Source organism: Chiloscyllium plagiosum, chromosome 43 (assembly GCF_004010195.1).
Source record: "Chiloscyllium plagiosum isolate BGI_BamShark_2017 chromosome 43, ASM401019v2, whole genome shotgun sequence".
NCBI classification, from domain to species: domain Eukaryota; kingdom Metazoa; phylum Chordata; class Chondrichthyes; order Orectolobiformes; family Hemiscylliidae; genus Chiloscyllium; species Chiloscyllium plagiosum.
In genome coordinates, this window is record NC_057752.1 from 9,128,503 (window position 1) to 9,148,365 (window position 19,863).

General features: G+C 39.0%; 1 protein-coding gene across 6 annotated transcripts in view; it reads left to right on the forward strand.

Annotated features, from left to right (window-relative positions):
- LOC122543358 overlaps positions 1 to 19,863 on the forward strand; it is a 39,520-nt gene that overhangs the window by 5,837 nt on the left and 13,820 nt on the right. For 3 of the 6 annotated variants that reach the window (XM_043681960.1, XM_043681962.1, XM_043681963.1), the window contains 5 exons: positions 1,649 to 1,859; positions 6,677 to 6,871; positions 12,030 to 13,941; positions 16,041 to 16,230; positions 16,792 to 16,967. In XM_043681960.1, the coding sequence (XP_043537895.1) occupies positions 1,649 to 1,859; positions 6,677 to 6,871; positions 12,030 to 13,941; positions 16,041 to 16,230; positions 16,792 to 16,967 (2,684 nt within the window). Of the gene's footprint in view, positions 1 to 1,648; positions 1,860 to 6,676; positions 6,872 to 11,782; positions 11,823 to 12,029; positions 13,942 to 16,040; positions 16,231 to 16,791; positions 16,968 to 19,863 lie in introns of those variants that run through there. The other 3 variants (XM_043681965.1, XM_043681964.1, XM_043681966.1) reach the window with 3 other exon arrangements.

Genomic DNA, 19,863 nt, shown 5'->3' on the forward strand with positions numbered 1-19,863 from the left:
TTTCAGCTCTGATCTCCAGCATCTGCAGTCCTCACTTTCTCCTCAATTTCTTTAGTCATCCAGCATTCCCTATACCTACCAGTCTTTCCTTTCACCCAAACAGGAATATACTTTCTCTGGATTTTCGTTATCTCATTTCTGAAGGCTTCCCATTTTCCAGCCGTCCCTTTAACTGCCAACATCTGCCCCCAATCAGCTTTTGTAAGTTCTTGCCTAATACCGTCAAAATTGGCCTTCCTCCAATTTAGAACTTCAACTTTTAGATTGGGTCTATCCTTTTCCATCGCTATTTTAAATCTAATAGAATTATAGTCGCTGGCTCCAAAGTGCTTTCCCACTGACACCTCAGTCACCTGCCCTGCCTTATTTCCCAAGAGTAGGTCAGGTTTTGCACCTTCTCTAGTAGGTACATCCACACACTGAATCATAAAATTGTCTTGTGCACACTTAACAAACTCCTCCCCATCTAAACCCTTAACACTACGGCAGTCCCAGTCAATGTTTGGAAAGTTCAATGTCTCATTGTGCTCTCCATATATATTGTATGCAAAACTGACATTTTTTTTTCATGTGAATGATATTTGTAGAGACTGTTGTCAGGGCAAAACTTCGTATTCATAACCCTTTTGTTGTCCGTAGTCATGGCAATCAGTTGTCACCATGGCAGACTGTATTGAACCAAAATTAGATCATTTTTCCTGAAGTGTTTTTAACTTGGTGATTAATTTGGAATTCTTATATTAAATTGTTCTTGGGATGTAGGTGGCATTCTTGACAAGGCTGGTGCTTAATGCCCATCCCTCGTTGGCCAGCGAAGTGTTGGGCGTTTTTCTCGAGCCACAAATAACACTTTCAGTACAAATGAGTGACTTGCTGCATCTTGGTCTTCTGTAATGTGTATATGACTGAGTTAAGTTTGTCTTATTACATGTATGGGTAGTTGGAACACAAATGGTTATGGCATAGACAAAGGATTAGTAAATTATTTGTATTTATAAAGTTTCTTACATTTCACACTGCTAGCAGTTGTCTATGGGAAGCCATTGAGTGGGGAAATGTACAGGTGACAACATTAGTGCCAGCCAACATGACAAGTTACCAGGAAGTACGGAAGATTCAATTAAATAAAACTATTTTTTATCATTATTCAATATAACAGTGCTGTGCTTTAAATTTGATTGGGAGCTCCTAGTAATTGGAAAGAGCTGTGTTGATGGTGTTTGTAGGAAAATTTCTCCCAGTGACCTTGCCAACATTTATCCCTCAACAAAATTGTAAAAATAATCTCATTGTTTATTTTGATACTGTTTGTGTGGTCTTGCTGAACATAAATTGACTGCAGTATTTTCTCACTTTACAATGGTAACTACACTTCAGCAGTACTTCAATGACTTTCAATCAGCTTGGGATATCCTTGAGGGCATGAAAAGCACTATATATAAAAAATGTCTTCATTTTTTCCTTCATTAAGATACATTTTCCTTTCTTGGTCGTGTCCAGCAAAGATGTAGATAGCCCAAGATAGGTGAATTGTGTCTTTTAGAGCTATTTGACATTTCCAAACATAATTGCAATTTTTTTTTGAAATTACTAATTTGCTTGAATAGCTTTTTACTTTTTGATCTTTTCTTTTAACATTTGCCAACAGGAAGTTGCAGAACGTTTGAAGGACATTCTGGACAAAGTGAATTTTGCTTTGAGTCACGCAAGATTTGACCACCAACAAGTGCCCAAAATCACCTTAACCCCTGAAAAAAAGGAAAGGGAATGGTTGATAGATACAATCGCTGAATTTGCAACTGGCAACAGCACCAAAGAGGAAATCTTAAAGTTTATTCTACAATGGCTATCAGACAGCAGTATGCAGTTTATTATAAACTAGTTGATCTCCATTGGCGTTATGCATTGAATGGGGCAAATTGTAATCTAACTCACCCATTTTGAGAAGCAGAGAAGTGCAGTTGTTTGAAGTGTAAGACTTTCTGTGACGGTACAAGCTGAGGAGCTGGGTGATGTAAAAACAAGATATTTCAGCACTACAGCTGGTGGGAGGGTGTAATTACAGTAATTAATTAAAAACACACATTCATTATAAATGTAGATATATATTTATGAGAGGAATTTATGAGAGGAAAGGTTGTCATAAAAGTTTAACAAAAACTGATGAGGAAGTAAAGCTTTGTGCATAGGACATATGCATAAATCTTAGATTTTTGGTATTATTAAAATTGGTGTATTGAATATAGAATAGTAGGAACTCAATAATCTGCATGTCCTAATAGCAATGTAAGCAAGGAAAGAGGATTTCCAGGTCATCCCATCAACCAGGATCCCATTAAACCATTTATTATATTCTCCATTACAATTCCCTTGCTTTGTGCTGGATATGGGCCAGGTCAAGTTTTGATTCAAACACTTCACCAGTGAGTATTTATGACACAAGGTGACAGTCTAAAGAACAAGGCAACACTCAATAAAAGTATGTTATCCAGTGGGTAAAGACACTGTTTTTGTACAATATACAAGCTAATATGAAACAGGTTTCATTCCAGGCCTGTGTGCATGTGTCTCACAGCATTTGTAGCACCATGACTGGATTACTTATGAGGGCTAATCAGCCAGTGTCCTGTTGCTACTCAGCAGCTCTTGATGGAATATATTCATATCCAGTAAGAACAGCATTATAACTGAGTGGCTGAATATCATTAATTGTCAAAAAGCTGACTGATTTTAGGAAAATACTAATTTAACAAGAGGGATACATTGAATGTAGGGTTGTTTGGCATTGGTGAAAAGGTCAGAATTTGTTGTCCATCCCAAATTGTCCTTGAAATGGGTGGCTTGCTGGGCTGTTGCAGAAGGCAGTTAAGAGCCAACCATGTCGTGGATCTGGAGTCATAAGTAGGCCAGACCAGGTAATGGCAGCAAACCTCCTTCCCTAAAGAGCATGAGTGAAATGGGTGGATTTTTACAGTAGTTTCATGGTCACCGTTACTCAGGCTCGTTTTATAATTCTAGATTTTAACAATTGAATTTAAATTCCAGCAGCTGTGGTTGGATTTGAACCCATATCCCCAGATCAGTGGTTTGGGTCTCTCGATTACAGGTCCAATCGCACTACCACTGTACTATCACCTCTAATATTCCGATGTTTTTCATTAAACCGCATATTGGAACAATTCACGTTTTAGGCATGCACTTAATTCGAGTCAGCTGTAGGTTCCAAGGCAGGTTGTTGACTGTAGAAGTATTTGTAGGCCTAGTTTGAAGAATTATTCTCTCATGTTTATTAAATGAATCTTCATGATTTTATATTTGCGATATAACCCAACCACATTGCAACAAATTATCGAGATGTGAAAGGACTGCAGAGTAAGACTTGTATTTAATTTATAATTCAACAATTGTATCAAAGCCAAATCTTTTCACATGAACAGAATTGGAAGTGCATCCACACATAAAGCATTTGATGATTAATATATGTTTATTGACATTTGCCAGGAACTTGAATGATGCCTTCAAGTGTGCAGTGTTGGATGAAATCAGCCCTTACAAATACCCAAAATGTGTTTCAAAAAGTTTAACAATATACTTAAAGGGGTTTAAAACGTTAGATTAAGCATTTTGGTATAGGTTCACATTACTACTGTGTACATTAACATTGATTAATCAGTCAGAACAATTTCTCACTTTCAGTGATATTTTACTGAACCAATACTGGGTCCTGAGTGTTCTAATAATAGGATGCTAGCGTGGAGTCAGGCATTTTGCCCTAATACCCACTGATTTCATCCACTTTGAATCTAAAATTATAATCTTCTAAAGGTGAAAAGCTAGGAACAATTGAGTTCCATTTAATAATTCTTAAAAGTAGGCCTACAAATCAGTGGCCAGATATATAGATCATTAAAATGTCGTAAACAGGTGCTTTATTTAATCAGCAAAGCTAATAGAATGCTGATTTTCATATCAAAAAATCCAAGTACAGCAGGTCTCAGTTCAGCACCAAAAGCCCTATTTAGATCACACCAGTGAGTCGTTCTTGATAGGACACCTTAGGATACTGGCCTTGGGGGGAGTGCTGTGTGGATCTACTGAAATGATACCTGGATGTGTTAAATTACAAGGAGAGATTACATAAACTAAGGTAGTCTTCCCTGGAATTTCAAAGGTTAAGGGGTGATTTAATCAGAGTTTTTCAAAGTATTAAGGGGAATAGACTGGGTCGAGCGAAACTAGTTCCACTGGTTGGAGAGTCAAGAACTAGGGACCATAGTCTAAAAAATTGAGCAAGACCTTTCAGGTGTGAAATTAGGAAACACACCTATGCAGAAAGGGTGGTTAAAGTTTTGAACACTCCACCACAAAAAACAATTGATACTGGAACAATTGTTCATCTTAAATCAGAGATTAATAGATATTTGCCAACCCAAAGTCTTCAGAGATTTGGGACAAATGTGGGTATATGGAGTTAGGTTGCAGATAGCATGATTTCACTGCACAGGGAACTGACTGGAGAGACTGAATGGCTTCCTGCTGTTCTGAAAAGAGTCATTTTTAACGACATGCAAATTAAAAACATTTGGATGAGGATGAAATCTCGTTAGAAAAAAAGTGTCTGCAGAACCAACATGGTTTTGTCAAAAGAACGTTGTGTTTAGCTTATTTATTGGAGCCTTTTGAAGAAGTAACTTGTGCTGTAGATAAAGGGGGTCCAGTGAATGTATTGTATTAGATTTCCAGAAGGTATTTCATAATCAAAAGTTATTATGGAAAATAAAAGCTCACAGTGTAGGGGTAACATTTTGGCTTGGATAGAAGATTGGTGGGCTAACAGGAGGCAGAGAGTAGAATAAATGAGTCTTTTTCAAGGTGGCAAGGTATCACAAGTGATGTACCACAGATGTTGGTGCTGGGCATCAACTCTTTACAATTTCATACAATTACAACATTTAGAAGGCATCTGGATGGGTATATGAACAGGAAGGGTTTGGAGGGATGTGGGCCTACTGCTGGCAAATGGGACTAGATTAGGTTAGGATATCTGGTCGGCATGGACAAGTTGGACCGAAGGGGTCTGTTTCCGTGCTGTCCATCTCTATGACTCTATAAATGATTTGGATGAAGGGATGAAAGCTACAATAACTAAATTTGTTGATGACACAAAGGTAGGTACGAAAGTGAGTGTGAAAAGAACAAAAAACCTCCAAAGGGATATAGATAAGTGAGTGGGCAAAGATCTGGCAAATGGAGTACATTGTTGGAAAATGTGGAATTGTCTGTTTTTGGCAGAGAGAATAAAGGAGCATGTTATTGAAATGGTGAGAGGTTGCGGAGCTCTGAGATGCAGAGAGATTTGGGTGTCCTAGTGTATGAGTCACGGAAGGTTAGTCCTTAGGTACAGCAAGTAGTCAGAAAAGCTAATAGAATGTTATATTTTATTGTGAGGGAAATTGAATGCAACAAAAGGGAGGTTATGTTTCAGTTATACAGGGCAACGGTGAGCCTGCGTTTGGAGTACTGTGTACAGTACTGGTCATCATATTTACAAAAGGATGTTAACGCATGGGAGGTAATTCAGAGGAGAGTCAGAGGTGACCTAATTGAAACATAAAGTATCCTGATGAAACTTGACTGGATGTTTGTGGAGAAGGATGTTTCCTCTTGTGGGAGAATCTAGAAGGGGTCATAGTTTAAAAATAGCAGGGGGGTGTGCCCATTTATAAGAGATGAGGAAAACCTTTTCTCTGAGGGTTGTGAGTCTTTGTAATGCCCTGAAAAGGCAGTGGATGCAGAATTGTTAAATATTTTTAAGGCAGAGCTAGATAGATTCTTGATTACCAAGATGAAAGATTATCAGGGGAATACAGGAATGGAGAGTTGAGGTTAAAATCCGATCAGCCATGATCTTATTGAATGGCAGAGCAGGACCAAAGAGCCAGGTGGCCTACTCTTGTTCCTTGTTTGTATGTTTATAATTGTGAAATGTCTTCCCCAACCTCAGGACATCCTAAAACATCTTACAGCTAAAGAAGTACTTTTAAATTGTAGTCACTATTTTCACAAAGCAGGTACAGCAGGCAGTTTACCCAGAAAGCTTTCATAGACACTAATTAAGTAAATAATCAGAACATCTTTTTTAAAGATCTTGGTTTAAGGGATAAATATTAACCAGAAGTGAAAAGAATTGCAGGTTGTGATCCCAAGATAAAGCTGGACAGTATAGCACTTTCATGTAATAAAACAGATTTTGACTTCGTCAGTTATTCAGTATCCCTGATCATGATTTGAAATCATGTGAGCCAGCCCCTGAGGCTGATGTGTTTGATGGGATAGTGTAGTGTGAGCTTTACTCTGTATCTAATCCCGTGCTGTATCTGTCCTGGGTTTTTACTGGGATAATGTCGAGAGAGCTGTAGTCTGTATTAACCCTGTGCTGTATCAGCCTTTGGAGTGTTTGATGAGACAGTGTAGCAGGAGTGTTAGTCTGTATTTAACCTTGTTATGCCGAACTTGAGAGTGTTCAATTCTGACAATGCTCTCTGCTTAAGATGGAAAGTATTTCACAGATTAGCATTAACTTCTCAATCTTGATGAACACAAAACAAATGCACGAGAGTAATCTGTTTCAATAAAATTTACAAGCATGATTTTATGTTAATAATGTATTTTGCAGATCAAACATTAATTGATGAAGAAGATATCGAGGAGGATAGAGAGATAGAGAAAACGTCGGCTGAATGGATAGAGGAAGTTAATGTGAAAGTGCAATCGAGCCTGGCTTCTTCCCAAGAGTGTATAGAAAATCTCCATAAAATATCAAAAACTCTGTTTAGCCTCCAACATGAACATATAAAGCCAAAGTCAGCAGGTACATTTACAAAAGTATTAGAGTTTGGCATATGTCCTAATGTCCAACTTTAAAGGAGACAAAGCTGTTATCTGGGCATGCAGCTTCCTGTGCTGTATGAGCTACTGCTGATGAAGCTTGCTACCACCAACCTCTTTTAAGCGTAGGGAGCTACAAGACCTGCTTGGTTCAGTCTGGTCAAGGAAAATCACTTCCTGGTCTAACTAGAAGAGTCTCTTGTAGTTAACGAGATATAGAGTCATAGAGATTTATGGCACGGAAACAAACCATTCAGTCCAACTCATCCATGCGAACCAGATATACCAACCCAATCTATTCCTACCTGCCAGCACCCGGCCCACATCCCTCCAAACCCTTCCTATTCATATACCCATCCAGATGCCTTTTAAATGTTCCAATTTTACTAGCCTCCACCACTGCCTGTGGCAGCTCATTCCATACACGTACCACCCTCTGCGTGAAAACGTTGTCCCTTAGGTCTCTTTTATATCTTTCCCCTCTCACCCTAAACCTATGCCCTCTAGTTCTGGACTCCCCCACCCCAGGGAAGAAACTTTGTCTATTTATCCTATCCATGCCCCTCATAATTTTATAAACCTCTGTAAGGTCACCCCTCAGCCTCTGATGCTATCTTGGGAACTAGTCACTAGTTACATTAATATAAAAATTAGTACCAGGAATTTGAAGAGGAGCAGATATTAGGCCACATTGCTTCAAGATCTTAAACAATTCTTCCCACATATCCATATGACAATTATAGCAAGTGGTGCTGATGGCATTCTTCAGTATAAACCCTGTTGAATCCTTTCGGATCCATACCAACATTCCCCTGCCCCCAAAGCTTTTTTTTCTCTTTTAACGTCACATATTTGTGAATATAATTACATTTACCACAACCCCATTGCCCCAGATTTCTGAGTTTACACATTCAAGTGTTCTGGAAGTCTTGCTGTTCTCCTGGAATGACTTCTCTTTGAACTTGGAAGACTGGTCTTCCACCTAGCAAACGACCATTGTCTTTGATTCTCTTTCTTGACAGTCTGAAGGTCCCATGATCTGGAGGAACTTTAATATTGCTTGCTGAAAAGTAATTCCTTCTTTTCAGTATCTTGAGTCTATGAAATTGGCCATTCCGTCCTCGCGTATTATATCTTGAATCATTGGACATTGCTTCAGGAACCATGACATGCACAATCATGACAATCAAGCCAGTTCTCTCTCTGCTCAGCTTCAAGCTTTTTTGCTGAAAACTTTGAAGGAGCTAATCTCAGACACGTGACTGCTGTCATTGGTAAATGTGCATAATACCCTATACAGGACACAGTAAAGAATCCATTTCAGATGTGTTGTCTACATATTGTTACACCTTTGCTGGTGACTGAGAGACCAATCTACTAGAGGCAGCTTCTGCCTTTGCAACTTCATCAGTGCTGGAGATGAAACAATGGTAATATAATAATTGCCTGTGAGTATTAGACCTCCTTCCTCTTGATCCTCTAGTTCAATAATTTTGTTGATAAGGATGGAACAGTTAATATGAAAGGATTGCCATGGTGGCTACACTTTTACGTAACAGCTGTTTTAGATTGTCACTTGATTTTGTTTAAAAGCTCGTGAAAATGGCTATTCTTTCACCAAGCGTAAGGAGAACAAAGTCAGATTAATAGATTTACAGTCCTAGTTTGTTCAATATTGACCATGTACAAATCTAATATGTGGCTCAGGAGTAGCATCCTTGCCTCTGAGCCAGATCCCAGGACTTGATGGTCAAGCTGTGTTCATAACTTGGACAAACAGATTATCAACCTACAGATCCTTACAATAACACACCGCTGGTATGGTGAAAGTGGGAGAGATTCCTGGTCAGCAAATGGAATGGAAAGGAAGTTGGAGTCTTTACTATCATTGTCTCAAAGTCTCTACTCCACTGTCCACAGCCCACAACATGCATGTAAAAGTGCAAGTTGCCACAGCAACTCTGCCTCGCTGAGTGATCTGTAACATAACAAACATAATATAACCTATGACTGGACTCATTGTTAAATACTATTATGGATATACATTCTGTCAGTTTCATACTGATTTCATTTTTATGGAGGTGGATTGTTTACTGTCCTGTTTTGAGGCAAATCTTTAATGTGACAGTCCATAACATGGACATACTACATTCAAAATATGTCCTCCGTATCCGTGTGTGGTTGGATTTCTGCTAGTTCTGTCCTCCACCAATAATCTGTACAGCAAGCATCAATAACTCGCTATAAAAGCAGAAAAATGGTGGAAACAGCAGGTCAGGAATCATGTGTGGAGAGAGAAAACTGGGTTAATGTTTTGGGCTGATAATCTTTTATGAACGTGACACTGACTGGAAGGTAACCACAAAAAAAAATTCACATCTTGGCATGCTTAAGCTCTTAAATGCTATTACCAGATTTGTTAGCAAAACCAAATTGCTCCCCAAACTAACTTTTGGGACATGGTCAAACTAACTTTTGGAATATGGTCAGAAATGAGCTCAGTAATACTAATGTACTAAATTACCTAACATTAATGGACAGAGTAATTGCCAAATATTTTTGTTTTTAAGCTGAATTCATATTCTCCATCTGTCATGGTAAAATTTATATTCAAATTTTCTGAATTATTAGTTCAAGCTTCTGGACTCCTAGTCCAGTAATATAACCATGATGCTTCTTTACCTGATTGCTTCTGTTACATGCTTTTCATGTCTCATGATGCCTCAAAGTATGTTCCAACTGATGATTTCTTCCCAAAGTGTTGTCCATTTTATTATCGTCAAACTTGGCAGCTACTTGGTACACAAACTGCAAAAGGATAAATGACTAGCTGGTCTGTTTGGTTGAAGGACAGGTGTTAGCTTGGATTCCAGGACGATAAATTCCCCTGCTCTTCGAAACTTTCTACATCCATCAGAATGGAGAGTTGGGGGCTCAGCTTAATGTTTCACTAAAAGGTAGCACTCTTAACACTACAGAAGTCTCTTAGTACTGACCTACTATTGTAAGATTTTGGGTTGTATTTTATACTTGTAACACCTGAATCCATATGTGGAGCAGGGCATTTGTTGGACTGGGGCCTGGCGCCGGTGGTCAGACCATGTGCTAAGCTACTGCTATTTGAAATTCTTTATCGGACTGTAATGTCAATGCTTTAACTATGTTCTAACTATCTTATTTCTAACTTATTTTTTAGATACTAAGTAATGCTGCTACATTTCCTTTTATTCCTCTTTTGTGTCTGAGATTTGTACCTAGATATTTGTACCTAAAATGGCACCATTAGAGGCAACCATTGTAAATAAAAACTCTCACTGTACTCCTGTACTTCTGTACTGGGGTACACATGACAATAAAGGATATTCGATTCATTCTATTCTATAGCTATAGACTGAGTTTGAGAGAGTCAATCTAAAGTTTACCAGTCCTGACTACTTACAAGACCCATTTCTGGTATAAATATGTTTTCACAATTTTTACAGAATTTATTAAGTTATTATAACAAGTACAGAAGAAATGGCACTTAATAAAATCAGTGGTTTGTAGCCTATCAATATTAGGATATCAGTTTGCAATGCTGGGTTGACTGAGCGCAGTTCCGTTCTGTTGGCTGAAGTTTTCTTCTGTCTTTGATCTTCATTGTTGCAGCGGACTGTGGAGGCCAGGTCACTGAGTGTCTCTAAGACAGAGATAGATAGCTTCTTGATTGGCAACGGAATCAAAGATTACAGGGAAAAGGCAGAGACATAGTAGCCATGCAGAGCAGACCCCATGGGCGGAATGGCCTAATTCTGCTCCTACGTCTTATGGTCTTACAGTTATGGTCTCTCTTCTTATGCATTGAACCACTGAAACCCAAGCCTTATTTACCCTTGCTAGCCACTAACCTCCTGTGCTTGATCAAAGGCATCTTGTACTCTAATTGGTCTATTAGTGCATGAATGGTTCATGGTCAATCTTGGATTTGCTAGGTAAGCTCTGTCCAATTTCTGATTGTATTCTTTAAAAGTAACGGCCTTCTTATTGACATCACTTCCGACTGACTCCTCATTCATTCTTTACCATAACAATCATTTCGTAAGAACTGATCTTTCTACAACAGCTTCTCCCTCTCAGTTTGCCAATTCCATAGATCTTTCCCAAAATAAGATGGCAGCAGTGAACCAATTAATGCATTTGCTTCGAGAATGTAATATCATCTCCTAGTGATTAACTATCGTCCCAAATGCATCAAATGATACTCTGAGAATTCTGAGAAATCTATCAATATCCTTTGTCCTCAAGAATCATGCGTGACTTCACAATGACTTTGAGATCTATAAAACAAAGTTCAAAATAACAAAACAAAATAATACACAGGCCTGTTACATACTGTAAGTTCCCATTTTAAAATACAGTGGTATCTGAATAAAAGCTGTGTCCACTTCAAAACTATTTTCACATTTGTCAACATAAATTTACATTAGCAATAACAACCGAAATTGCTGAAAAAGCTCAGCAGGTCTGGCAGCATCTGTAGTGGGAAATCAGAATTAATGTTTCGGATCTAGTGACCCCTCCTCAGAACTGGACCAGAAACGTTAACTCTAATTTCTCTCCACAGATGCTGGCAGACTTGCTGAGCTTTTCCAGCAATTTCTGTTTTTGTTTCTGATTTCCAGCATCCACAGTTGTTTTGGTTTTTAAGTTTGCATTAACCTGAGTTGTAAAAAAGCAACCATAAATGCCCTTACTTTTAACCTGGCCACATAGCTTCTTCACTGCAGAACATGTTTAACAACTAAGTATAGTTTAGGATAATTAAAAAGATATAATTTGATTCTTCACTTGCTTGATTAAGTCCTAATAAAAAATAACTCAATCCTACACTCTATCAGCCTAGATTAGGTGCTCAAGTCCTGAATGGAGCTTGAATCCATGATCATCCAACAGAGGTGAGAGCGCTTTCACTTAGCCAAGCTGGCATTTAGAAAGTTGTGTTGTAAAATGTTAAAAGCAGAATGCATGGAAAATTACATTATCCAATTTTGATTGAAAGAAAGAGAAAGACTTATATTAATATAACAATACTTTCAAAATGTTTTGGAACATAACATATAATAGCGTACAGTAATTGGGCCTTACATTGTGATTGTTTGCAGGACCTGATGGTAAAGGTACTATTTTAAAATGGTGGAGGGAGAAAAAGATGGATCCCAAAACACTCATGCATCTCCTGGATATGCAGCCAATGAGTACAGTGAAAATGGTGGAACCAAACATTGCAAAACAATTGGATGCTGCAGTGGGAGAGATTGATATGATACTAACAGACATTGCAAAATCTCCTCCTTGCAAAAAAGCCCAGACAATTGCATTCAGATACATCAGGAAATTTATAGAGAATCTTCACAAAGCATTTCACATTCGGTCACAAGAATATTTTGAGGTTGAAAATGAATTGAGAAAGTCAGATTCATTTGGCTCCCAGGGTGCTGAAGATAATCTGGTGAATGAACTAAAACATCTTCGAGAGCACAGTAGTGCACTTAAAACACGTGCTGAATTAGCAGAACACCATTACAGGGAAGCATGCAGCACCAACTACAATCTGGAAAACACCATTAAACTTTTGAGGTCCAAAGTTGCACAGCTACAAAACATTAAGAAAACAGACTCTCATGAGCAAACCACTTGTGAAAATTTCTCTGCATCTGATGAAATGCAAATAAAAACAAAACAGACACCCAAAACAAATAAAAGAACCACGCTTGTGAAAAAGTCAAGGGACAAAATCATTCCCATAGAAAGTCTCAGGGGGAAATATCCCTTCACTAAGGAGCACAAAAATATTCTTGTTGATGGGAATGATAGACTTGATGAACAAAGGACAAAATCGAAAACAGGAAAAAATTCATTTGCAGAACCTCAGGAACAACAAACTATCCTGGAAGTATCCAAGGAAGAAAACATTCCCATAGAAAAACCTGAAGGGAATGATATTCCCACAGAAATGTCCAATGAAAGTACCATTCCCACAACTCAGCCCAAACCGGAGAAGGATCTTACTGAAGTCATTCAATGCAAGTTGCATAAATCTGGTGCAGTAAAGAAACAGAAGACATCAGCTCGGAAAGAAGAAGCTGTGAAGACCAAGGCTAAGCAGATGGCCGTAGACTTGCTGACAGATTTTCAAACTGCTGTTTTGTATTCACTGGATCACGGATTGAGCAGTGGCAAAGAACTTTCTCCAGGTGACGTCTGTAAAGTCCAAGCTCTCCTCAAGTCTGCTGAATTAAAAAACCTTTACGGAGTGATTGAGAAAGCACTCAAAGAAATATTTGCCAAGCCAATGCAGAATGCCAAGCAAGAGCATAGTGAACAACCTATTCATTTATTGGTGCCATCAAAGGAAAACCAAGTGGAGAAATTAAAGGAGAAACAACCGGAATTTACAACTTTAGCTGAACTTCTTGAAGAAATTTTCAGATTCAGTATCATTCAAGAGATTGCACTTGATGAATTAAGTGCCCAAATTCAATATTTCATTGAAGAGGCTAAAGAGGACAAAAATATGTCCCAGGAAGAAGCCCACTTCTGTGAAAAGACCCTGGAAGCTTTGGACACAATTTTGACACTTGAGAAAATGTCCTCTCGTGCCGGAATGGACCAGTTAATCAGGATTCGAGAGGCAACCAAGAATTTATACTCTGTCAATAATGTTCTTGGGCTTAAAGGAAAGGAAATTAAACTACAGGCAGAACATTGTAAGAAGGAAGGAGTTTTTCTGTCTAATATGGCATCAGAGCCTATAGAAAGAACAATACAACCCAGAGGAAAGGTCTCTGAGGCTGCTGATACCAACAAAATTGTAGATGGATCGTATATTGTAAATGTGACATACCTAAGAACGAATTATAAAACATTGGACCAAGCAGTGTATAATGGCATCATTTCCAGACAACTCCATGCCATAGCAACTCATCTTATCCATCAAACGTTAACTACAGTTCAGCTTCGACTGGCTTACTTATTCAGAAAGTACATCACTTTCCGTCATATTCAGACACTGAGGTAGATGCATATCTATCATTAAAAGATGTAGTTGATACCAATCTGACCAGACTAATTTACTTTTCACTAAGAGTTCTTGTTGGTTAAATGGGCACAAATTTATAATAGACATCAGTACAAATACTGAATGTTTTAAAATCAGTTAGAAGTTTAAAGTTGTCAATGGGAGTGACTTAATGTGGTACCTCTAAGTCAGAAGGTTGTGATTTTGAGCCCCACTGCAGGATTTGATCATACAAACCAGTCCCAAACTCCAGTGCAGCATTGAAGGAGTTTTCCCTGTGAGAAGTGCCATCTTTCAAATGACTTCATAAAGTCAAGAATGCTAAAGATTTCATGACGTTCCTTAAAGTAAAGAATGGTCTATTCCTGGCCAACATTCCACCCTCAACTAACAACACAAAAAAAAATCATTCACCATGACTTTGTTGCTTGTGGGGTTTTTCTATTTGCTACAGGTAAAATGGCTGCTGTGTGTAGCCACATCATGGCAATTTCTGAAATCTGTGGTGTACAATTCCTTTGGATGTTTCTGAGACCTGATAGCTGTGTAATTTCTGTAGTATTGCTGAAAAAACAGATACATTTTGTCAAAGCTTTTCATCTAATGCTTATCAGGACAATTCACACAAAATAGCAAAGTAAGGGGGAAATGACGTTTATACTGTATGATTCGTTGACAAGTAGATTCTTTTTGGAGGAGGCATTTCCATTGAGACTACCCCAGTTAATGACAACCAACAGTTAACTGCTAAGCTTTGTTTAAATTTTATGTTCTATACTATCAAATTACTATTTCTTCGAATTAGGAATACTCCAGATAATCTTCCTCAATCAGTCGCCCTCTCCTGAAAAAAGTGACTTACACTCTGTGTGGCTGCAGCAATCTTCAGACCTTCATCTATTTCTGTTTTTCACAGTGATAGTTCCAATAGAAATGACGGTAGTAAATGGATTACCATTGACATTATTTGGAAAATCTAGTCTAGACTGTCAACAGGCTATTTAACTATGAATTACAGCCAAACCAAACCCTGTTCTTACCCAATATCTACAAATGATTGGTATCAGGAATAAGGTCCCAGGCTGTTTCTTTCCCCTCTCATAAGTCCCAGGATACTGATCCCAGTTGTGCAGCTCTAATATTGCCCTACCTGACATCATCTCACTGAGCATAGATTAAATATTCAACATGGACTTTACTAGTTTGCATGGCTCAGAACCATATTGTATTTGCCCACTAAACCACTGGAGTACTGGTAATAGATGTGAGCAATAAGCTTAACTACTGTAGCAAATAAAAAATGTAATGCAAACTCTGGATTAAAATACCTCGCTAGCTTTAGGTAATAGGCTTATGGTGTACTTGGTAATTTAGTAATGTTGGTATCTCATGCACCTGTACCATGTTTTGCTGAAAATAAATATAAGCTCACTGAATCTCTTGGTAAGTCCCAGGCAGGATAGTAAAATAAAAAGTGAAAACAATGCCAAAATTGGCCAGTATTAAAATGTGTATGAAAGAGATGAACCTCCATGGGCTTATTCCTCCACTCTTCTCATATCCATATGTTCTGTTACAATGTATTGTACAATATTGCATGGCTTAAAACAGGAAGCTCACTTGTTTTATTCCAAATATGTGCAGAGCCAGCTGATTTCAGCCAGGATAGGTTCCAGCATGCCATACTGGACCTTGACATCCTGAGGCTAGAGAAGACAAAGGGTTAACAAAAGTTCTTGTCTCCATTGCTGAAAAATGCATGAGGTCATGATTGCAGTCAGTTCTGGTGCTCTCCATGGTTGTACTGGAAATACCTGAGACTAAAGCCTGAGATTGGTGTCTTTGGGAGATGAATGAAAAGAGAGCCTGGAAAATAATTTTGCAACATATCCCTGTGGATTTCATTGCCTAGTGTATGCCTAGTCTCAGTCATTTTGCCAGGAGGAAGAGCTAACTCGATAACTTGCTGTCTTTCAGCCCAATTGTGACACAAGGTGAGGGCTCGGAACAGCCCACAGAGAGTAGCGGCAAAGGAACATCAAAGTGCAGGACCAGATTCAGTCATTCACCTTTATGTCTTCCTTTCTCCTTTAAGAAATTATTTGAACAGCAGGATATCTGATGTCAACCGCAAGGATGAAGAAGCTGTTGAGGATCTATACAGATTTGCGAATAGACTTGAAGCACGTGTAAAATCCAGTATGCAGCACTGGGATGCAAGACAGCAACTAGTTAATCAGAGTCGCCAAAAGCACTTGAATCGAATGACTGACCTGTTCAATCAGGTGTGTTCTGATTTTATTGCGGTCTGTTTTGTCTAATGCTTGAGTTTTGTTTTATGTTTCTGACCCACTAATAACCCTTGTTGGTTTTGTGAGGTGAGGGCATGTTATTTGCCCAATCACATCATCCCAAGCTACAAAGCCCCCACTGCTGTCTGGAATCCTCCCAGATTCAAGCACTTGTGTAAACTGTCAAGGAAGTAAAGAATTCAGGGATGATTTCCTCCCTCGAATATTCCTTTGTGCTTCAATGCAGCAAAAAGGTTGAATTGGGGAACTCTGCAAGTTCTATTGATTGTATCTAATATTATGATCTAATTGAGTATGAGAACAGGGTCAAAGGGTTGAATGGCTCTTGTTCTTATATGTAGATTTTGAGGGAGATCATTTCAGATACAGTTGGGATGAGTTGTTCCCTATCCCTGTCCAGGCCCCAGTTGTTCAGTAAAATGGCTATCAGAGGCTAGATGGAAACTGTAGAACATAACCCAACAATAATCACTATCTTGAGGAAAGAAAGTAAAAAATAAAAGTCTATTACCATTATTTATGTTCTTTTTGAAGCTTAAACACCGTACTGGTCTACACTTGTTCAGTCCATTTCTGGCCAAACCACCAAATCCAAGGATTAGGAAGCAGATCGGGTCCCCTCTTCAGCCGACGTTTTTGATAGCATCCAATAAACCATGTTATCTTCATGGTCAGGGCAACTGTGCATCTTCAGCTTTTCTTAGAATGAGGTATGAGTTTAGTGTTACGGTTCTGAGATTTTCAACTGAATTATGCAAAATCAGCCTCATCTTTCTTATGGTCGGTTCGGTCACTTGAAGGAAGTTCTCTATTATTGGCTATTCATGATTGTAAGTCAAATTTTAGATTCTGCTACTCGCGTTTTCAATGAAAATGGGACAAAGACAAAGTGATCTTGGATTGACATTGGTCAACATTTAGTGGACCCATGGTCTGTTCATGGTGACTCCTCGCAGGCTTGGTCTGGGTGTTTTCAGCTTTCCTCCTTGAATCAGATTCAGCAGACCACCACTTTGCAAAATGCTGCATACTGCCCTTAAACCAAACTAAGAGAACATTAAATGTACCTAAGATTACAAATGATAGAGAATACGGCGGATGACAGAGAAATATGGCTGAGTGTGTTGGAGAAGCACACTGTACCAAAACCTAACTGCAAAGAGTATTCAACAACCGTCCAGTTCCAGCACTGTAAATGGATCCAATCACTGATGAAATATCAAGGAGCAAGGATGAAACAGGTCGTTAAGCTGGGTATACAGTCAAACAATTCCATAATGGAAATTGAGATTCATTGCTTGAGAGCTGTTACTGGCTTATTCCTGTCCTGCTCGCTTGCTATGATGGTGGATCTTTAGAGAAGAAAATTGGGGAGACAAGTATTTTGGGCTAAATTCGGGTGAAATTTGATGTTCAATTGAACATGAGCAGGATTGGAAGTGTAATTTCCATACGCTTTCTATTCCTCATGTTTGAGGACTTAACAACTTTAAGGTTTGGGGGGGAAAGTGTGTGATAGAGTGAGGGCAGGACTTGAGCTGAATCACTAAGTATACTGAATCCTAAAAAGGGGTGAAGAAGACAACGTGTTATTGATTAAAGTACTTTAAGCCCTCATTTTCAATGCTCACTTTGGAATTACAGGGATCCTCTGATAGAGTTATATTATTCAGGATGTAAGCGCCTGTCTAATGAACAGGAGACCCTCAATTCGAATCTTAGTAATGCCTTGCTCAGTTCTTCCAAAACGTGGCTTTCGGTTAAAGCTGGAAGGTCTTCCAGTGCAGTGGTAGTGTCCTGATCTGTAAGCTATAATGTCTGGGTTCAAGAGGAGGAATCCTAACATGTCCAGTTGATTAAAATAATTATGACATATCCTGGTTTATGCCGACTTCAATAAGAAGACAGTTTTTGTTACACATACAAAGAATAGGAATAAACAGGTCATTTTCTGAGTGGCAACCAGTGACTAGTGGGGTACTGCAGAGAACAGTGCTTGGACCCCAAATATTCACAAAATATGTTAATGATTTAGGTGCAAGAATGAAATATAATATCTTCAAATTTGCAGAGGACATAAAGTTGGGTGAGAGGGTAAACTGTGAGGAGGATGCAGAGATGCTTCACTTTAGACAAGTTGAGTGAGTGAGAAAACGCTTGATGAAGTATAATGTGGATAAATGTGAGGTTATCCATTTTGGTAGCAAAAACAGGAAAGCAGATTATTAGCTAAACTGCAATAGATTGTGAAAGCGGGGTGGGGTGCAATGAGATCTGGGTGTCCTCATACACCACTCACTGAATGTAGCTGCAGCAGGTGTGGAAATGGTATGTTAGCCTTCTAAGCAAGAGAATTCGAGTACAGGAGCAAGGGTGTCAACAGGAGCAATTGTACAAGGCCTTTGTCAGACCACACCAGGAGTAATTTGGACAGTTTGGTCTCCTTTTCTAATGAAGGATGTTCTGGCTAAGGAGGGAATCATAACAAAGGCTTACCAAGCAGATTCCTGGGATGGGAGAAAGTAAGGACTGGAGATGCTGGACATCAGAGTAAAAAAAATGTGATGCTAGAAAAGCACAGCTGGTCAGGCAGCATCCGAGGAGCAGAAGATTTGATGTTTCGGACATAATCCCTGGGATGGCAGGACTGATATATGAAGAGAATCAGGATCAGTTAGGACTATATTCTCTGGTGTTCAGTAGAATGAGGTGGGATCTCATTTAAAAAAAACTATAAAATTCTAACAACTAGACAAGATAAACGCAGGAAGAATGTTCCTGATGACCACCAGGGTCACAGTCTAAGGATAAGGGGTAGGCCATTTAGGATTCAGCTGAGGAGATTTTCTTCACTCAGAGAATTGTGAGCCTGTGGAATTGGAGTCATAGAGTCATAGAGATGTACAGCACAGAAACAGACTCTTCGTTCCAACTCATCCATGCTGACCAGATACCCTAACCTAATCTAGTCCCATTTGCCAGCACTTGGCCCATATTCCACTAAACCCTTCCTAGTCATATATCCACCCAGATGCCTTTTAAATGCTGTAATTGTACCAGCCTCCACCACTTCCTCTGGCAGCTCATTCCATACATGCACCACTCTCTGTGTGAAAACATTGTCCCTTAGGTCCTTTTTAAATCTTTCCCCTCTCACCCTAAACCTATGCCCTCCAGTTCTGGACTCCCCCACCCCAGGGAAAAGACTTTGTCTATTTATCCTATCCATGCTCCTCTTGATTTTATAAACCTCTATAAGGTCACCCTTCAGTCGCCGACGCTCCAGGGAAAACATCCCCAGCCTATTCAGCCTCTCCCTATAGCTCAAATCCTCCAACCCTGGCAACATCCTTGTAAGTCTTTTCTGAACCCTTTCAAGTTTCACAACATCCTTCTGATAGGAAAGAGACCAGAATTGCATGCAATATTCCAAAATTGGCCTAACCAATGTCCTGTACAGCTGCAATATGACCTCCCAACTCCTTTACTTAATACTCTGACAAATAAAGGAAAGCATACCACACACCTTCTTCACTGTCCTATCTACCTGTGACTCCACTTTCAAGGAGCTATGAACCTGCACTCCAAGGTCTCTTTGTTCAGCAA